The sequence below is a fragment of the Corvus cornix genome, chromosome 3, assembly GCF_000738735.6.
Source record: "Corvus cornix cornix isolate S_Up_H32 chromosome 3, ASM73873v5, whole genome shotgun sequence".
In the NCBI taxonomy this organism is placed as follows: Eukaryota; Metazoa; Chordata; class Aves; order Passeriformes; family Corvidae; genus Corvus; species Corvus cornix.
Window position 1 is genome coordinate 102,817,547 of NC_047056.1, and position 21,147 is coordinate 102,838,693.

Below are 21,147 nucleotides of genomic sequence, written 5' to 3' on the forward strand. Positions count from 1 at the left end.
AAGAAAAAAGACATGCACATACAATTTAGGCCCTTATAATTTTCACTGTAGCACTATACAAATGAATGCAAGCAAATTCAAAAAAAGAACTGACCATGTGATTAATTCTTTTAACATGAACACCTCTGAATTATACTACAAACAAAAGCAGTTCAGCTCCACAAGAAAAAAAAGTAATATGAAAAAGAGGGGGCTATATATTAGACAATTCTGCGGACGTTCAGTCATCAAACCTATTTACATGCACATTATTAGGAATGGAAGAGATGAAACTCTAAGAGCTTTACTGAGACTGCAGTGCCACAGGCAGTAACTAAAAACCTAGTTGAGGAGAAGACATCATTATGAAAAGGCAAAGCTAACTGCTTTTGAAATTTTAGTAGTACTTACTCATTCATAGATGCAAGTCAACTACATGGAAATTATCAGGTTTTAAAGCCTTCACTAAGTTTTTAGGAGATACTTCCATTCCCATCCTAGTTCATCAGGCAAATGGAGTTCATCCACAACCCTCCAGTAAGAATTCACTTTATGTCACAACTGAACACCAGTATTTGAGAAAGTTAAGAAGCAAAAAAACAGCAACATATAAAAAGTTGCTATCTTAGGGGTAAGATTTTTCCTACAGCATAATGTGCAATATAGCAGACTTATGGCTGCTGAGGGAACCATACATTTGAAGTTCCAGACTTCTGTGAGTTGAAAATGTGAGCAGTAATGTTACAATACAGCAGTTAAGCCTAGAATAAAGGGTAAGAAACTGAAAAGGAAAAATACTCCGGTTATGTATTTGTAACGGTGGTAAAACATTATTTTCCTAGATCACATCTAAAAACCTGAGGGCAACAGTCTTAACTATAGATTAAGAACACTAGCTATAGCTATTAAAACAGAGATTAAAAAGAGCTATCATCTCATCTCCTTTGAATACCTAAACTTTTACCACCTTCATTCTAGTTGTCGCAACAGATGTAGTCTGTGCATCTGATGGATCTTTGAGAAGGAGCATGAACCCAAGAAGAGACAGCAGAGACAAAGGAGCTATCATTATAAAAGAAGCTGAGAAATAATATGAAAAGAAGTAGGAAAACATTACAATCCCAATTCTGCAAAAACACATTACTTAGTAATGTCAATCTATCACAATACCAATTTGAAGCCAAGAGGCATTTACAGCCACCAATGTCTTAGTATTTCAGATTCCTCCTCAACTCAGGGAGCTGTTGAGCTCACTTAAATCAGTCTTTTGCAAGAGTCTGATGAATACATAAATTTCCTGCTTAGACAGAAAACTCCTGAACTGTTCTGAGTAACCCCTAAAGATGCTAAACTATAAAATATGTGCCAAAAATGAGAAACAAAAGGATATCTACCATCTGAGACTTTTTTACAAGCAGATACAGGGGAAATATATATATATATATATTTCCTAATAATCTGTCACAGAAAGAAAAAAAAAAGTCTTCTACTTTTTTTCTCCATTAATTATGCCAGTTCTTCCTTGACCGACAAGACCTCAAGTTTTTGTGATACTGGCCTTTAAATGCCATCCTAATGTAAATGACAGGTGCAAGTAAGAGACAAACACCTGCTTTATGCCTACAGAATGCACTAACCAAAGGAGCCGCTCTTTCAGTAGGTACTGAGAATTTACTATTTGCAGCTGAACTGGAGGATGCAGGTGAAAGAAAATGGCAGTTATAACACAACCTTTACAAAAACATTTCTTACAGGTTAGGAAATTCTTCATATATGAAGAATTTATGCACTATATGCATACATGCACTTGTACGTGCATTCATGTTGGTGGGGGTGCACAGCAAGCAACTGTTTCAGCGCTCTTACCCTGGCTGTAGAAGGAGGTGCCTATTTACCCACCTCACCTGCTCCATGCACAAACAAGGCAGCACCTGCTATACAACCTCATGGTTTTCCTCTGCCAGATTCCCCTAGAGACAGATGAACTAAGTGAGCATAGAGCAATGTAGTGAATTCCTAGAGGGATGAGTGTCACCTCACAGAGCTGCAGCTGGGAATCAACCCCCTTATTGTTTGAAGTGTGCAACGTACACAGTCACAATATGGTAAATTCAAACAGTACTTTACCCTACACACACAGAGCCATATAGGAAGACGTAGAAGACACCTCCACTGTAATAGTTTCTGATCAGCAGGGGGTCTGAGCTGCAGAAGACTGAGCAACAAAGGCATCAACAAGCCATGAACAAGGTGTTCATTAAGCAAGGCCACTGGAAAAGGCTGCACTCTTAAATGGGCAATGCCATCAGCTGAGCTGTGTCAGTGGTCTCATCACATGCACCACAGAAACCAAATACCCTATTGATATCTCCTGGTACAAACATTGTGACCAAGAATTTTCAGAAAAAACAAGGATCTAAAAGAAATTACAAGAGAGCAGCCTTTTATGCAACTAAAGTAAAAAAAAAAAAAAAAAACAAAACAAAAAAAAACACCTTCTAACCCTCTACAGGATACACCCTATTTCGTAATTGCAACGGTGTGAAATTTCAAAAGGAAAACCAGACAAAATCAGATTCCTGATTCAGAATCTATTTGCCTAAAGTCAAAGTTCATCAACACAAATTGATTCACTCTCACTGCCTGTCCTGAGACCCTTGTAATTACAAGCTACAGAAGCTAAAGGGACTGTGTGGTAATGCTGCAACATTTCTTCTACCAATAAAAATATTGGGGTTTATATCTTTGTAATGCTTTCCTTTTGTTCAGAAGTGTATTAATTACAGTCAGTGCTTACAACTTTTTAGTGTTCTGTGGGAATGAATAAATTGTATCATAACCTTGCTCAATCAGTTAATTTACAGCAAATTATGCCTACATACTGTCCTCTAATAAGAAGACTAAATAGCACACTCATTTAAACTACATTTCATAACAATGACAACATATCTACAGAATGTCAGTAATTTTATCCATACTAATAAACTCTTTAAAAAACGAATGCTAGAGCTAAAAGGAAAATAAACTCACAAAAAATGACAAAGAACTTCAATTCTCTTTGATTCATGTGAAACAAGAACTGCCAGAAGCTGAAGCTGTTTGAACTGGGGGGGGGGAAAGAGGAGACCAATCCCCCCATTTCATAAAAAATATTCATAAAATAGGAAGAAAATTCTACCTTGTACAAATTACATCTATATAATTAGTATATTATTCTCATTAATAGACATTGTCATCAGTACATATTTAATTTAATTGCATTAATAAAATATTGGTTTAGGGAGTATATGTAGCAATATTATGTGAGCAATCAGTTTTGTAACAGAGAAAGTTTTAGAAAAAGGTCATATCAAATATACAATATATTTTTATGTTTTTGTAAGTACATGGGATTCGTGTATATAGGGTTTTTGTAGCTGTCCAAAGACAGAAACTTCAAAAGACACACACACAGTAGTGTCTATTATGCAGTCTGAGGGAAAAAAAGCGTGAACCTCACATACCTGATTGTAGCACTGGAAAGTTCTGCTATGAGAATAAAGTTTCTAAATATGTACTATAACTTTTCAGTAGCAGACAAAACTACGTTCTTACCCCATAACTCACATCTTTACTACTAGATCACTAGCGAAATGTTTTATTTTAGCTGTCATTTTCCCTCTTGGCACATAAGTCAGTTTTGTAAACAAACCAAACAATAAAATAAAAAAAATGAAAAAAAAAAAAAAAAAACCCAACAAAACAAAACCAAGAACAAATAACCCTTCAGAAAGATAAGGAGCCTCTTTATTACCAACAACAGATCATAGCCACATTTAAGATGACCATTCTTTCTTATGTCCCACATTATAGACCTTATCAAAAGAGAAAGACTGGAATACATTTTACCAATTTTATAAATACTGCAATAATTTCTCTTCATGGTCCTAACTGTTACCTTAAAGAAAAGGATAAAACAAGTGTTTTCACACTTAATCACTAAATGTGTCCCTAATACTACCAACAGTCAAAAAGGGAAGCATGAAATAAAGACTGTTCTTTCTCTTCAGAGAGGACAAAACTGTAAGTATTATAAGTTAGGAAAAGTGTCAGGGGAATAACTTAATGAATTGAAAACCCCTATTCTAAATTGAAAATTGCCCAAATGAGACTGGCAAAACCTTGAAGTGAAAAGCTTAACTATAATGATGGAAGACTACAAAAAAAAATTCTATTAGCTCCTCCAAAAACTTTCCCTCTGAAGTAAGGCTTCAAAGTCCTATTACAAAATACTAAAAAATGAAATCTGTCCGTCTCTTTACGAGCACTGAACAATATGCTTCGAAACTAATTTCACAATTGAAGTGTCTGAAAGAAATACTCCAGAAGCAAAAAATTCTTCTAATTAATATACAGAACATAATTACGATGTTGAAGGAAGACTATCTTACAAAAATTTAGTTGGTATTTACAGCAAACTAACTTTTTATTCTGAAATGAAACAGCAGGAAAGTCTGTATTAAGCTTTTCCTAATTCTACCTTACCAAGTCAAGCAAGAATCAGTATCAAAAAGATTAATGATTCTGAAGTTATTGACAGCTTAAGTGTTAAATTACTTCACAAAACAAGTCCAGAAAAATGTATTAGCTTCCAGGGACCTAAACACTTGTAGTAGTCATTTCCTAACACTGCATGTTACCACAAACCAGTTAAAGACCTGTATTACACATGTGAAAATCTGGGCAGTTTCAGGTCAGAAAAGTCCATGTTCCCTCTTAGATATGCAAAGAGCCTCTAAATTCCCTACTTTCCTGTTAATGACCAAAAAGATTCCACAAATGGCACAAAATAAAGCAGAAAATGATGACTGGTCAAGTCAAGTCCCATACAGACAAAGCTGCTCTCGATTCCAGACAATAACTAACAGCAGACTGCCATACATGGAAACTAATTTATGCATTAATCAAAAAATCATCTCTCTTTGAGTTAGTATCTATTGATGCATCCTTACCAAGCTTCAGGTAACAGCAAAGCATACTCATGTGGTGAAGTAGTCTCTGGAAAATTGGACAGAATTGCCTGTCTGTGTGGAAGTAAAGCTGATCCATGGAAAGTGAACAAAATTTCCAGGGCTCTGACATTGCTTTCCTAAAGAACAGAACAGTAAGTTCTTAAGAGCTTAAGACTGATTTAGACTAAAAATGAGCAAGAAAGCTTCGGTCATACAACAAAGAGTTCATTTTAAATTTTCTTTAGCAACAAAGAAGGTCAGGGTCACAGCATTTATTTATTTAAAATCAAACAAAGACACCCCCTCTTAAATTTCCACTGAGATTCAACCAAGTTCAAAGGGAGGTGGAAAAAGCACTTAAGTGCAAACAGCAATACCAAAACACCACTGCATTCTAGCAACATAAATATTAATACCCGAGCATAAGTTCTTGCTGAAAGTACAATATTCTGATTTCTGAACTTCTTAAAGAATTCTCCATCATAATGCTGCTCAGCTGCATGAGGCCCTCCAAGGATTTCCTTGGAAAAAAAAAAAGAGAGACTGCTTTTTATGCAAGATTTACAAAAGCATCAAAAAGTCTACACATCGTTTTATCCTAGGATGAGTAAGTATGAGATATATGCTCAAAAGTATGCTGGATTTTTTGTTTCAGTATGAAAAAAACAGATGCACTTTTGGTTGATAAGCTAAGACAATTTTCTGCCTTATTTTAGTTAATGTTTAAACATCATTAGTTACAGAGATGTGGTAAAAGCCATAATGGGAGTGTGTGCATTGCCAGCTGCAAATTTAAAACCTAAAAACTTAGTAAAATACAGTTTGGCATTCCAAAAACTTTCACTTTGGTAAGCTCATGGAAGAAAAAGATTTGTTTGAGAACCTGCATAGAACTTGGCAATTCGACTGACAGGGAAATCACAGTAATCCTGCCTGAACTCTACATCCCACGTCGTTACATAACTCAATTTGCTGCAGGCACAGGATATTCAAAGCAGACTTTTGCCCAACTGCACCTCTCAAGACTAGAAGCTAGCCTTTTGAAACAGTGAAGCAGGAAAAACACAGCCACTTGAACAGAAGACATCTTACTTTTCTCCAGTGACAGACTGTAGCCATTCAAGAAGACTATAAACCTTAATACCACAATAAATAACAAAAAAAGATATGATGATGTGATACAAAAGTTGCAGGAATACCTGTGGTGTGAGAACTCAGAAGAACTCACCTCATAGGTCTCAAGGCGATCAAGGTAAGTTAACAGCTTCAGCCTGCTACGGCAGAGCTCCTTCTGTTCCAGTGTCAGCCTGTGTTCGGAACAGGAATTTTCATGTTTGCCATTAATATTTTATGGCACATGCATATGAAGACAAAGATTACACATTTTAATGACTTTGTGCACTGGGATATATCAAGCAATTAAGTAAACCGAAAACTTTGACACAATATAATGCCAACTAAAATTTAAACCACTTTTCTATTAGGAATAATAGATATGAGAGTAATTATGTTCTTGCAACTGTGTAGCTAATTATAAATCTACAATTCTGAATAAAACATGGCCTAACATTTCATTTACTTTGAAAAGTTTACTGATAATAGCAGTTCTTGATGCTTCTTGGCCTCTTTTTCCTTTCTAGTATCCATTTCTTCATCTGGTGACAAAAAGTCTTCATAGGGAATGTCAGTGTCCACCTCTCCTGGTAAGATGAATCTGGAAGACAAAACGAACAGTCTAAGCAATGAAGATAAAAAACAAAGGTGAACTAATTTTTGAAGAGACATCTTAAAACAGCTTTTCGTCCATGTTTTGACAAAAATTCTACACACTTATAGAAAAATACTGAGTTTTTGTGTTGTAAACAAGCAGGGCCTCATCCCAAGCCAACAAGAGACATCAATTCTTATTTCCACTCCCTCCCTAAAACAAACCAAAACCAAACTTGATAACAGTTTCTAGATTCCACAGCTAGAAGCAGGATAGGCAGCAGCTCTACAGCACACAATGGTAACAGATGACTGCACAAAGAAAGAACAGCCTCTTTCTACCAACAGGAACTGAACACTGAGGAAAATTGTCTCTACTGAGTCTTGCTTCTGCTTGACCAATATAATTAAGACATATAACAAAACACATTTATAGGGTTAGTTACAGCTTCCAGAAACAGCAAGAGAAACAGATTCTCATAGTAAAATAGTAAATAATATTTCCTCTGATAAAGAAATTACAGGGCATATATTTACAATGAACACTGTATTTTATATACATACAGAAGTAAAATGTATAGGGACTTTGTGGACATCTACTGAGTCAAAGCATGACCTTTCTTTATATCCCGCAAAAGTTTCTTAATATTTTCACTGCTGGTTGATAAGAAAAAAATTTTACCAAATTACTAGCAAATACTTTATACACCATTTTTAAAAAGAAAACAAACAAAAAAAAATACTCTTCCCAAACCTGCCACCATCTTCTCCTTTTCCTATGGCCACAAGAGCCTCCAAGTCTGTGCCTTTCAAGCCATACTGAAGCAGCTTCTTAGCAGCATCTGCATTTTCTGGAACTCTTTCCAAGCACTCATGAAGAACCCATGCACGTTTCTTGATTTTGCTCTGTCCAAGAACAAGAGCACAGACACAATGTTACATGGTCCAATCCAAAGCAATGGAACCAGAGATAATGTTAAAGTCTCCTCATGTATTTCTTCCACTTAAGAAAATGTCAAGTTCTTCTGATGACTGACAATACAAAGCAACAAAACAAATGAGAATGCAATAAACACAATTCCCTCAGAGTATATGTGGCAGAAAAGGGCACAGAAATACCAAATGATTTAGCAGAACTTCTACAACAACTGAAACAGAAGTCATTATTTGTACTTTCTAATTAATATCGCTAAATAAAATATGATGGTTTAGGGGTAAAACACAGTTTTTATAAACCAAGTGTATGTATTCCACAGTAGCACTAGAGTCATTTTCAATACCATCTTCTTCACATGTCAGTAGGATTCTGAGACAGAAAAGCCACCAGAATCACAAAATGTATTTGCCTTATCTGCTGATCTTTGGTTGACATTAGAGATCACATACAGAATGGCTAAATTCTGACATTCAATCAGTATCTGACTTGAAAAAAAAAACCAGATTATATTTTGCTTGATCTCTTTAGCCTATACCAACATACCTACACTACTACACATACACTAAAATACCTATATACCTATACTACTAATACTATACCATACCTACTATACTAATACTAAACTAGATACTACTATACAATACTAATACTATACCTATACTAATACTTTACCACAACCATGAGGTTGTACAACTTCGACACCACTTGTCTGATGAGTTAGAAGTCTTACTTCCAAGCCAAAAAAAACCCCATGTTGAATTCTACTGAAAAGCTCAGTTACAGTTACCACAGTTCACAGCAATTTTGTAACTCAAACTTTGCTATGTAGCTACGGATACCAACTTCACCTTCCCAATTTCTTTTCTAAAATAATTGAAAGTTTAAACACTTGATATGTCCAATTATTATTCTTCATTTCCCAGGCAATAATCTACTGCTGCATGTGGGGGAAGAGATTACACACAGAAAGTGTGTTGTTACTAACAGATGTTAGAAGATATTCCAAAACAAAGACTTTCATTAACTGCCAAGGTTTCTCGATCAGGCCTTCAGTTAAATTGATCTCTTACACATGGTATGAAATGGAATCTGTGGGTCAATTCTTCAAACTGCCACCAATTTACGCTGCATAAATTAGAACACAATTGAGAATTCCATTTCTGTAAAGATAACACAGTCATTCTGATAAGAAAGCCTAAAAAAAAAAAAAAAAAAAAAAAAAAAAAATCACAAAACACAGACATACCAAATAGTCTTGAATTGAAGCGACATTAACAGCTGACTTCCTCCACTGTCTTTGGTACACAAGATCAGAATCAAGGCCATATGTTTGAGCCAAAGACAAAGCTTCCCCATACTCTTCATTATCAATCTAAAAAGCAAACACATAAAAATAAAAGTCATCTGATTTCCACATTAAACAAACAATTGTTAATTCTATGCGTTGAAAGAAGTAGTGGGATAATTACTGATGCATAAGCAGGTAGGGAAGAGACTGGTTCAAGATACAGGTGATTAAGACTCACATCTGATGACCACATCCAGAAAACCAGAGATTTTCTCCTCAAATAAAAGGAAGATGTTATTTAGGTAATATCATATTAGTTATACATTATATTTAGTCTGACATCAGCATTCCCTGGGAACTGTAACACAGAGTGGGCTAGTTTACCATCAGAACAACTGGAATGGCCTAGACAAAGAAGTCTGTCCAAGAGCCCTAAAAGCAAAGCAGTATCTGTTTGGTAAGAATTGAGTCACAGGCCTCATTTGTACATATATCTGAAAAAACATGCAAAACATTCACATCAGACTGTAAGTTAACCCACTCCTGGGCCAACAACAAGTTAAACTGATATCATTCAATATATTTGCCAAGTCTTTCACTATGTGCAAACACGAGTGTATGTCCAAGTATAGCCAAGTCAATGATGCAGTGTCCCCCATTGAAGTCATCATCTCATTTCAGTTATTATAATGCTAGTTTTAAGCAAGGATCCCTTTGATTAGGTGACACAGCACACTGTCAGTTAAGAGACTCTCAGAAATATGTGCCTAAATCCTTTTGTTAACACAGCAAGAATGAAAAGAAAAATAAAGAGCTCTTTCTAAATAAAGCTGTTTAACAGAGATGTGACCTTTCCTTCCAGACTTACTTTTCTCTGGTACAGTTCCTCTGGAGTTGTGGATCTCAAGCTGACAAGGCGGAAATTCTTTGTAATAGTACGTGGTCGTTTCCGTGGAGGAGCAAATCGTTCCATTTCTGTCACAAAGTACAGGCCTTGCTTTAGGTAGCTGAAGTATCTGTCCTTAGCAGAAGTTTCATCATCTGAGTCAGAGTCATCTTCTCCCTCATCTTCATCACCAGGCCTACTCTCCACACGCAGTCTTTTTGGAACAAGTTTTATCTCACACTGCACAGAAAACGTGAACAGGAAACATCCACCTAGTACACCTAAACTAGTTTGGTAAGAACGGAGTACTCCCCTTCTCCTTTAAAATCTTTATTTCCCAGTTTGCTTAACCTGTTCAACAAACCCTGACTGCATCTGTCTCCTTGATCTGAGGCTTCATCCCTCACCTACCAAAGTGAAGGCTTCATAGTAACCTGCCATTACACTAAACCTCCTGCACCAGCCCAGACAGGGCAGAACAGTGGAGACATCTTCCCACACTTTTCTACAGCTTACTGCAGAGTACAGGAGTGTTTTCAACTCTCAGCTATTCAAAGCAAGGTTTTCTGTTTAATGCAATCTCAGACTACATCCTTAGGCTGTAGTATGCCAGTCACAGGCTGTATATATTATTTCCGGAATAATACAACTTTCCAAAAACATACACACAAGCTTTGGTTTGTACTGAAATTTTCTAATTCTAATATTAAACTTTTGATTAAGATGTTTAAGACCTATTTCAATATAAGCTTTAGAAAAGAGTAATTTTCTCAGTTTTAAAGAAAATTCCTGATTAACTTTATTATATTCTACTCCCTTCGGGAATCCTCCTAAAAATAAATAAAAAATATATCTCTTACATAGCTCTGCGTTGTGTTCCTCATATCTAATTGAAATGTGTTCACTCTCTCTGATTTCCAAGTGAAAGAGGTTGCAGTGTTCTTCAGATGCACTAACATACAAGGCAAGGTTACTGTCAACAAAAATTCTTTTCTGTTCCAAGTCTCTTCTCATTGAGACTCAACCTTCCAGGAGTTTTGCTTCTACTCCCCCAAATTATTTATGGTTTTATCAAGTTTATCCTAGAAAAGTTAAGCTGCAGCAAGTTCAGAATTTCTCTGCAACACCTATCTACGAATAGGAATCGCTTTTCCTGTTAGTAATAACATCTTCTATTTTAACACCCACCCCATCTTAGGATCACATATAAAAAAGCAAATTGTTGTACCATATTCCAAAAGGATAATGTGCTTGTGCACATTCCTCACCTCCAGACTTAGAAATCCTCCATCATGAGCCGAAGTGACCTGAGGAGAACTCTCAAACCATTCACAGGCCTTTCCCAGCAAGTTTCTTAATGTCTTGACTGATGACACAGTCAATGCACCAGAGCAGCGAGCAAGGATGACAGAATTATCTGCCCACCAATTTACATCTATCAATGGGTAATAGGATTCTTTATCTAAAATAAGAATGCACCATATAAAGAAAGATAACATTAAACCTCAGGTAAGAACAGAAGAGACTTCCATTATGAAGAAATATGGTCTAATTGAACAAATATTTATTGTTATATTTGCACTGTTGGTTCACTAAGTATTTTGTATCAATTACATTTTACTAAACCACTTTTGTATTAAATAAAGCTGTTGAGAAAAAAAGAAAAGGCACTTAATTACAAATATATATAAATTATTTGGAAAAAAATTGACAGTAAACTGATTTACTTGCACAAAAATTGACAGATTTCTGATCTTTCATAAAGATCTACTTCATTACCTATCAACATGACAACAAACCTAATACTAAGGAAAATCAGAAAAGGCTACACTCCTTTGGAGGACAAGTAAATATATAAACATATTTCAAGAGGAGGTTGTTAGGAATATTAAACTAAAAAATCAAATAAAAAAGTCTCTAGGACTGACAATGGAAGCTGTGGCATTTCCAAGACTGTCTTGATTACAGTAACTGGGCATTTTGCTCCCTACATGTCACTTTCCACTCCTCTGATGAAAACAATCTTTCCCCAAAGAGCACTAAGAAACAGGTCAGTTTATCACTTTTTTACTCATGCTTAGTCAGCAGCCTACCTATGAAGGTCAAATGAATTTACCCAAAGACAGAATTACCAAGAAAAATAGTACTAAGAGACAGGAATCCTTTAATAATATAGATGTATACAAGCAGCAGCAAATGGATCATGGAATAGCTATTGATCTCTGCACTCTTGGAACAACCATGCAGTAACCAGGTGCTAAATGGCTGCAGAGATTGGTCTGAATTTTCAGAAAACAATACAGACTGATGAGGCAAACCCATCAAGGAGGAAGTTGGCATTAGAATTGTTTTCAGAATTTTAAACCAGCATCTTTAAATTACATTAGCTTTAGAGATTTATTAGACATTCACAGAAAGAAAAAACTAAATCCTGTGCTAACTGAAATATCAACTTCTTTATGGCTACAAAAGCATTTTTAAGAGACAATCTGAAAAAAACCCATTGTGACACTCATTTACCTCTGCCATGCTACAAATTCAAATCATACAATTTTGGAAACCTGACTGAGATTTAATTAAGCCATTTCAGTCTTGATATATTTGCACTACTATTTTTAACTACACAGTGATATAAAATAATAATCTAACTGTACTGCATACCTTTTATTTTCCTTCTTTTTTCACTAGAGAGTCTCCAGTCTGGGTTAAGCTCATCATAGCCTGGCTAAAAAAAAAAAAAAAAAAAAAAAAAAACCGAAATTATATGCAAGCAAATTTTTGTAACACAGAATCCATTTATTTACTCTGTTGCTGACCCACTCATCTTTCAACTAAAATGCTCCCTGTAAATTCAAACTCTTCTCAAGCATAAACATACAACTGCTGTAACACCACACTGCACTTTTCTACAGACAATTAAAAAAAAAACCAAAATCACGAGACATGGCCTGACCAGCTTGAAACAGTAATCATACCCTAAAGATTTCTGAAATAAAGGTTCTCCAGCAATCAAAAGCCAAGTGTTTGCTTTTCATGTCTATACATAGGACTGCAGGCACATAAAATAACCTCCAAGAGTCTGTTTAGTGGTCCTGTGTGACAGTCTAGTACAGTTCTGTAAGTATTTTCCCAAGCTATTTTCAGAATTATAAAGCCCCTTTCAAGACTAGTGCAAGAAAACAAGCAGTATTATTAATTGATGCATTGCAAGGTTCAGAATTATGTTGCAGTGCTGTTTTAAACGTGATTTAGAAGTGACAGAAATCCTACCCCCAAGTGCAATGCAGTAGAAGTACAGGTAGCCGAAATAACCAAAGTACGTTTGGGTCAAGCAGAAGGTGTTTTTCAGATTTGATTTTTCAGTAGAAAGAAAAGAGTCTATTAATTAAAATTAAACATGAGACCCCTCTAAGTTAATTTTTAATTTAACAAATATGTCTGGTTGACAATTACATTGTAATCACACATATTATTATTTTCATATTATGAAAATATGCATTATACTTGGACACCAGTTTCACCTATAAAAAAATTTTGGGAACAGTCAAGTACTGAATATTCCTTTATATCACCCTCACTGAACTATAAAATCCTGAATGCTCCTTCAGGATATATATTCATTACTGCTAAAAAGGAAGAAAAAATACAACACACTGTAAGCATCCTTGAGCAAAATATGTCTGAAGTGTATCTTAAAAATAGAGATAAACAGATATGCATATACACACACACAGCACTTATCCCAATAGTGGAGCCGAACTTCTTTGAGGTTTTTTTGCTTGCTTGTTTTGGTTGCTGTTTAAAAACACTTTTCTAAATAAGCTTGAAACTACATTTCAATCCGACTTGTTTACCCTGTTTGGAACTGATGTTGGTTCATGTCTTGTAGGTTCAGAACATAAGATGCAGCATTTCAAGTGAAAGGCCTTTCTTTACTATTAGTCAAGAAATTAATGGGAGGAAAATCAAAATACTTCACATACTAGTGTGCATTGTTTCAGATTTTTCACTTTTCAAAATGTATTTCCTCATTAAAATAAAGTTTTATCTTTACCCAGAAAGTATGTTAGTTATATGGAATTTCCTTTGAAAACTAATTAGCTTTCAATTCCCAGTGTTTAAATTCACACAAGTCACATAAAAGTTTGCCAGTGTCTGAGCAATTCTTAACGTAAGTTCCCTTACTTAGTTTTGCAAGCAATTCCTGTAGAAAGCATTAGACTTAACAGCAAATTGATTAAGAAAATGCTCTAGAATGTCATCTGGAGCAAGGTAAGATAAATTTTGAGGGAGGACTAGAAGAATACATTAGACATCCAGTAGAATTTGGTTTCAACCACTGAAACAAATTTAACTGTGTTAGCCTCTACTTCTCTTTTGTAACGGCATTTCAGTCTAATGGCATTGTAGTCTAATTCTAACAGCGTTACCTACTTGGCACCAAGATGCCTCATGAAAATTTCATTGCACATAATTGGTTCTTTTTCTTAATTTTTCAAGTTTACAGTTTATGGGTAAAAAAGATTATTATACAAGTAAGTTTAGGGCTCTTGAAAAACATGGAGTTGACTGAGAAGTTAGTATGTAGCTAATGCACGGTTATCTGAACTCCTCTGATCTCCCATGAAAACACATTTCCAGAGGAGCAAGATACGTAAGTCAAGTTTCTAAACATGTACATTCTTCTTACCTGAGCAGCTTGGTCCCATTCTCCTTGTTGTCTGAGAGATGGAATAGACCAGATCGTCAGTTTTCCTGAGAAATGAATAGCTGCCAAAAGAGCTCCATCAGGAGAAAGATTCATCTTGAAAACTCCATCCTGCCAAACATGATATCCAAGCAAATAAATAAAGACACACAATAGAATTATACACCAAGGAATACCCAAAAAAATTCCTCCAAATATATATTTTCTTTTCTATTTCAGGGAAAAAAACTGTGCAATCATCCACTCTGAAAAGTTAATATGCCTCAAATTAAAAACAAACAAAACCACCCTTATTCTAAAAGAAAAAAGGCAAGAGATCAACTGTGGCATGCAAGAGTGAAAACAACCTGCATAAAGGAAGAACACTATCATAGAATGAACAAATCTTTAGGAATGTGAACTTTTGTATCACGTTGTTATACAGCAAATAAAACCTGGAAGTGCATCATTCCTAGGAGAACACTCTGATAGCAATGCAGAGCTACTTGGGAGGGAAAACTGCAGGTCGTGCTTTGTACATAAAAAACATTCAGCAGCCTCAGTTTTCTACTATCCTGACTCTCTGGTCCACCCAAGGAAGACTATTACCAAATCACAGCTTAGTACAGGTCTTTCTCCCCGGGAGCAAACTTCTGGGTAGGCATTATTACAAAACAAATTCTTCAATTAAAGAAAAGGAAAAAAAAGGTATACAAGAAATACAGACATTAAGAGATCTTGGAGGAGCATACTGTTCATTTCAGGACACTGAATCAGAATTTAAGAATCCCTTGAACGACAACAGACCAAGTAGTAACATAGTAAATACCAGATTAATCCATACAGGTAAAATAATTCAAGACTTGTAAGTTAGCTTCATCAAGGCTACAAAAATTCTCCTGGATTAAGTTTTTCTTAAGCTCTGGACACCTTAAGAGGCAAAACATACTTCTAACAAAATCCTTTCTTAAGGATTCACAAAATCCTGCACATTTACAACTGGATCTATACACTATTTCCACAAGACCCTCTAAATACACACTTAAATTTTAAAGTCAACTTTAGTGCTTCTGGCAATGAACAACAATTTCTGAAAATACATTTTATATTTATTCACTCCTCTCCCAACAAAATTCTACATTTTCAGAAAGACCATTCAGTTTTTAAAGCCTGAAAGACAGCAAGATGCAGATTCCCAAAAATGACATAGTTCATAAATTTCATTTTGTTAGTTCACTTCTAAAAATTTTCTAAAAATTTTCAGAAAATACCCCAATATAAATTAAGCACAGAAAGGTTAGTTGACATCTATCAATTAGGAAGTTTTAATGGCATTTCTACAGAACGTTAGTGGTAGGTATTATCTGAAGATAAAAATATTCTTTTCAGGTCATTATGTTTGTTTGGACTTGGAGTTTTTTTAATTACTATTTTTATTTTATTTCTCAGGCTTTTTACAGTTCTAGGTATGCCCCAGAAACAATGACAATCAAGAAATCTGCTCACTATCATACAGTGGTTTGCAGCTATAGAGCATTCCTTAAATCCATGCCTAAAATGTGTTTTTAATTGAAAAGGAGAGCATTAAGGGTTTTTTTTAAACCCATTAAGAATTATTTATATTAGAAAATATTAATATTCTCTGACTATATTCTTAAGCAGCTGGAGTAGTGCATTTCCAACTGTAGTTTGCCCAGGAATTTTACATGCCTTCTAATGGCAATTCTCTCCTTACAAATCAATTTGCATGCACAAAGGACAAATAACAAAAGACTGTTAAAGGACCTAGAAACATAGAGCTAAAATATATAACCTGTTCAGATAACTGATCAGTGGTATACATCACAGATCTTAAAAGAAGGTAAATGTTTACTCAGCAGCCAGTAATAACTATCTGGATGTTAGATTTAGATATTGGGTGGCCATTAACTCACTCGAATTTATCACCCAAGCCCTGCTATCTATAAAAATTAATCAGTCCTCTGCCAAAGCAGGCAATGCTGCTTCTGTAAGCAGCTCATCAACTTAAGGGAACAGCAAAACAAGATGCTGAAAAACTCAGCAAGCTGGCACTTCACATTTTTTAAGCGTCACTTAACAACACTAAGAATGAAATCCCAATCCAGCCAGTTCTAATATACAAGTCCTCTAGCTGCCGTGTCTGTCGTATTTTAACCCTGGTGCTAATTTCACACTAAGAATACAAACTATACCTTTCATATTTAAGCCATAATCTCTGAAATTGGATCAAAATATTCAAGGATGAGTAAGTCTCCACGTTTCTTCGTTAATTCAGTACTGGCAAGTACAATGAAGTTGAAGTTTAGTATAGCTACATGCAGTACAAGCTTTTCAGTTAAAAAAGCTTACATCAGCTTTATCTTTAGCATTTTCAGTGAAGGAAATAAAATCTCTCCCCGTTCCACCCTTGAGAAAGATGCAGAAAGATTTGCTTTCCCTTTCCAATCAAGCAGGCAACTTCTTCTTTTTAACCAGTCACCTAAAACATCCCAAAAATCTATTAAGGTCATTTCCAACTCAGATCAACCATTTTTTCTCTCAGGAGGACACAGAGTGAAGGTGGTAGACAGATTCTTTACTGTTCTTTCCTTGTAAAGCAAAAGAAGGGAAAACGAAATTTTTTACAAGAAGGGAAATGGGTATAGAAAAAGGAATCAAATGAAGGCTATACATAGTGAGTAGACAAGAGATAAGAGAAGTTAGTGCAGTACTGCATGGGCAGCTCCTAAGGCATGGAGAAGCAAGCCACAAGCACTGTGTACAACACCTTAGAAAGACAGAAAGCACACACCTACACATCAGCATGACATGCAAGATTTAACACTCATTCAGGGTAGAGAACACAAGGTCCATACCCAGAGTATATTAAGAGTAAGTTGATTCTGATCAGTAGTTTCATTAGGTTCACATGCATCCTTGGGAGTAGAAGCCTGACGCGTAATAAACTTTTGAAGCTACTCAGCAAAATGTTTCCCTTTTATCTCAGACTGTAAAAATCAAGTTCCTGGGTCTGCCCTATTTAAGCCACGAATGATTAGCTTGAATCCATGCATTTTTTCCTTCCCTACACGGTATGAAAATTGTGGGCTGAGGATTTTATGTTGTTTTCTAATGGGATAGGTGTAGTGCAGAAGGCCGAGTTCTGTTTATTCTTTATCTCTTGGGCATGAATTTGAGAAACAGCATCACAATCTACTTTCTTCTTGTAGAATATATATAACACAACTTACAGGGTCTGATTATCACATTCATTAACAAATAATTAACTGGATTCTTATACCTTCGTTTTGTAATAAGGGCTTACATTTAATATTGAACTCTACATCTCTAGACCTTTTCCTGAAACCCAGTGATTCAAGCTTTAGCAAATGAACTAACTAGATTTTTAAGAAAGCCAAATAAGTGGCAAGCTACTCCATTTTATGCTAAAGCTCTTAGATTAATTTAATAGAACGTTAATTCCTACGTTGCATAAATTAAAACCTACTTTCAGTCAGTCTCTCAGGTAGTCATTAATGGACAATTATGTTAGCAAAATACATTTCTGAGGTAGATCCAGATCTTAATACCTGTTCTGTTCCCCGCCTGCTGTAAAATCTTAAATTCATAATCCTTAATAATCCTCTTCTCTGTGCCTGTAAGAACAGAACCAAATCATACAATGAAAGACAATCTCATACATTGTTTTATGCACCAAATATTAAAGTCATATTTAAAATACTGAAACAACTCTCCAAGATTCTTTAGAGGCTCTGCAGAAAGACCTTGACAAATTAGAGAGATGGGCAATCACCAACCATATGAAGTTTAACAAGGCCAAGTGCTAGATCCTGTATCTGGGGCAACCCTGGCTGTGGGCACAGACTGGGGAATGAGCAGCTGGAGAGCAGTGCTGGTGAAAGGGACCTGGGGGTCCTGGTTGACAGCGAGTTGAGTATGAGTCAGCAGTGCTACAATATATGAAAGCCATTAAACCATTAGTGTCCAAAGGAAGGCCATGATGATGAAGGGCCTTGAGGGGAAGCCGTATGAGGAACGGCTGAGGTCACTTGGTCTGTTCAGCCTGGAGGAGACTGAGGGGAGGCCTCACTGCAGTTACAGCTTCCTTGTGATGGGAAGAGGAGGGACAGACCCTGATGTCTTCTCTCTGGTGAGCAGGGACAGGACCTGAGGAATGGTCTAAAGTTGTGTCAGGGGAGGTTTAGGTTAGATATCAGGAAAAGGTTCTTCACCCAAAGGCTGGTTGACACTGGAACGGCTCCCCAGGGCAGTGGTCACAGCACCAGCCTGACAGAGTTCAAGAAGTGTTTGGACAATGCTCTCAGCCACATGGTGTGACTCCTGGGGTGTCCTGTGCAGGGCCAGGAGTTGGACTTGATGAACCTTGTGGGCCTCTTCCAACTCAGCATATTTTATGATTTTACTATTTTTAAACTTCCGTAAGACTGCCTATGCAAGCATAATAAAATCCAGTTTGTATCATTTTGTCCACTTCATTAGGTATATAACATCTCACAGAAAAGCACTACTCATTTGCAATTAAATTAACAACTCACTTGTAATACTAAGCAATACCTATGTAAGAGTAAACACTGGACTTTATGCTGGTATGCTGTAAACTGATTTCAGTATAACCAAGTTGTTATCAAATCAAACACGTACTTCTACTAGAAGCAAAAGAAATCAACAGCCAGAGTTAAACTGAAACCTTTATTTCAGGTATGCTACCTTTCGCTCTGAAGTAATAAAAGAACAAACTGGAATTTTTTTCCAACAAGGACACGTAACATATCCCAATGTACAGCTAAGAGCAAAAAATATTATAGGTTGGAAATTTACAAACTCCTTTCTTGTTGCTTTTGGTTTTAAAACCGTGGTAATTAAGAACTTAAAGTTCAAATCATACTACCTAAAGAACAAAAACAGACAGATGATGGGGGGAAAAAACGTAACTGCTTACACATACACATCATACCTTAGAAAATAGGAAAACATTGCATTAAATTCTTCGTTCAAAAAGAGATACATATTGAGCTTCCAGTGACAGTATTCATCCCGTAAAACGAGCACACATACTTACTGTTCTAACATCATCTTCATAACTAGTGACTTGTTTGTAATGGGGGGAGCCTGACAGAATTCTCCAAGCAGATATTCCACAACCAGCTGCTTTAGATACTCCATCTTCATCTGTTTCACAGCCTCCTACAAGAAGAAGTCTATAAAATATATAAAGATGTATTATGGTTTCATATACTGCCACATACTTTTTTTGATTTTCTTAAGTCTATAGCAGTTTGCTTACAGTAACAAAAAGACTAAATATACCAAGACATTTAACAGCCACAATAAGCTTTGCCTGTGAATAAATACACTGAAATCTAAAAATACTTAAATATAATTCAAGTAACATTTGTTATTTGTAGCATTTATACCTATCCAGTCTCATCTCTAGCTTTCCAGGTAAGTCATAATTCCCAACATCTAAAAGTCCGGCCGCAAGTTTGAGTTTCCCCCTTATCCTCAAAAGTGAAAAAAAAGTAACAGCTGAAGCATATGACAAGTTCTGATCGTTCTGTTCAAGCATCAGATTTTCATTTATTCAGATGTGGTACAATCACTGAAGAACTGAATGCATTAAGGTTTGCCATTAAGTTTCTTGCCAATTAAAGCCACTGTACCAATTATACATGTGCGTGTAATAATTTTGTTACACAAAATAGGTGGCATTTTAAAAACTTTGACATAAGTCTTGTAATTATTGCTGACCACCACTAAACTGTATCAAAGTATTTGCCCTTGAAGCCCTTTCACCTTATTAACAACCACTTCTCTATTTGACTGATGACTGCTTCGATGAAAACCTTGAGAGTAAGTGTCTAAGTTTGTCTGCAAGTATCATTGTAATGAATCACCCATCAAAGGTAAAGCATCTACAAAAAAAGGCACAATTGTAGGACCCCGAAGCTCTGCCCTGGGAACTTTACTCCTTTCCCAAGGCCACATCACTCCTGAGGAGCTCTGCCCCCAGTAGTGGCTGCCGCTCACACAGAGCGGCTCTGGCCGCTGGCAATGCCCAAACTACACTGTGAAACTCAAATGAAAGAATAAACGAAAAAAAAAAAAAAGAAAAGAAGATTTTCTTCCACATTTAATCCTTTTTAAGATGTCAGAAAAACTTATTTAGTATTCCCAGGTCTCCTGCTATTCAAACATACAGCAAGATGATTTTATACCATGGATGAACGACAGAATCACATCATCAGTTACACTGGAAAAGAACCTCTGAGATCATCAAGCCCAAGCTATGACCAAACACTACCATGTCAACTAGACCAGCTCAAGGGATGGTGACTCTGCCACATTCCCAAGCAGTCTGTTCCAATGTCTAATCACCCTTCATGTGAAGAAATTCCTCCTGATGTCCAACCGAAACCTCCCCTGGCACAGCTTAAGCCTCGTTTTCTCCTACATCTTCCTGGCTCCTTGGGAGAAGAGGTTGACCACCCTCACCTGGTTACAACCACCTTTTACGTAGTTGTGGAAAGTGGTAAGATCTCTCTTGAGCACGATGCCTAAAGTTCTTAGAAGTTTTAGATATTCTGTGGTGTAAGGGACTGCCTAAGGCAGTAAAAGAGAAGTCATTTTGAC

At 36.1% G+C, this 21,147-nt stretch overlaps 1 protein-coding gene across 3 annotated transcripts in view; it reads right to left on the reverse strand.

Annotated features, from left to right (window-relative positions):
* NBAS (NBAS subunit of NRZ tethering complex) overlaps positions 1–21,147 on the reverse strand; it is a 166,203-nt gene that overhangs the window by 131,014 nt on the left and 14,042 nt on the right. For all 3 annotated transcript variants that reach the window (XM_010393300.4, XM_019282201.3, XM_010393299.4), the window contains exons 10-21: positions 19,577–19,715; positions 18,066–18,131; positions 14,479–14,607; positions 12,450–12,513; positions 11,057–11,250; positions 9,771–10,028; positions 8,861–8,986; positions 7,432–7,583; positions 6,550–6,684; positions 6,199–6,277; positions 5,387–5,491; positions 4,971–5,107 (exon numbers count right to left, since the gene is read on the reverse strand). In XM_010393300.4, coding sequence (XP_010391602.2) covers positions 4,971–5,107; positions 5,387–5,491; positions 6,199–6,277; positions 6,550–6,684; positions 7,432–7,583; positions 8,861–8,986; positions 9,771–10,028; positions 11,057–11,250; positions 12,450–12,513; positions 14,479–14,607; positions 18,066–18,131; positions 19,577–19,715 — 1,584 coding nt within the window. The remainder of the gene's footprint in view (positions 1–4,970; positions 5,108–5,386; positions 5,492–6,198; positions 6,278–6,549; positions 6,685–7,431; positions 7,584–8,860; positions 8,987–9,770; positions 10,029–11,056; positions 11,251–12,449; positions 12,514–14,478; positions 14,608–18,065; positions 18,132–19,576; positions 19,716–21,147) is intronic.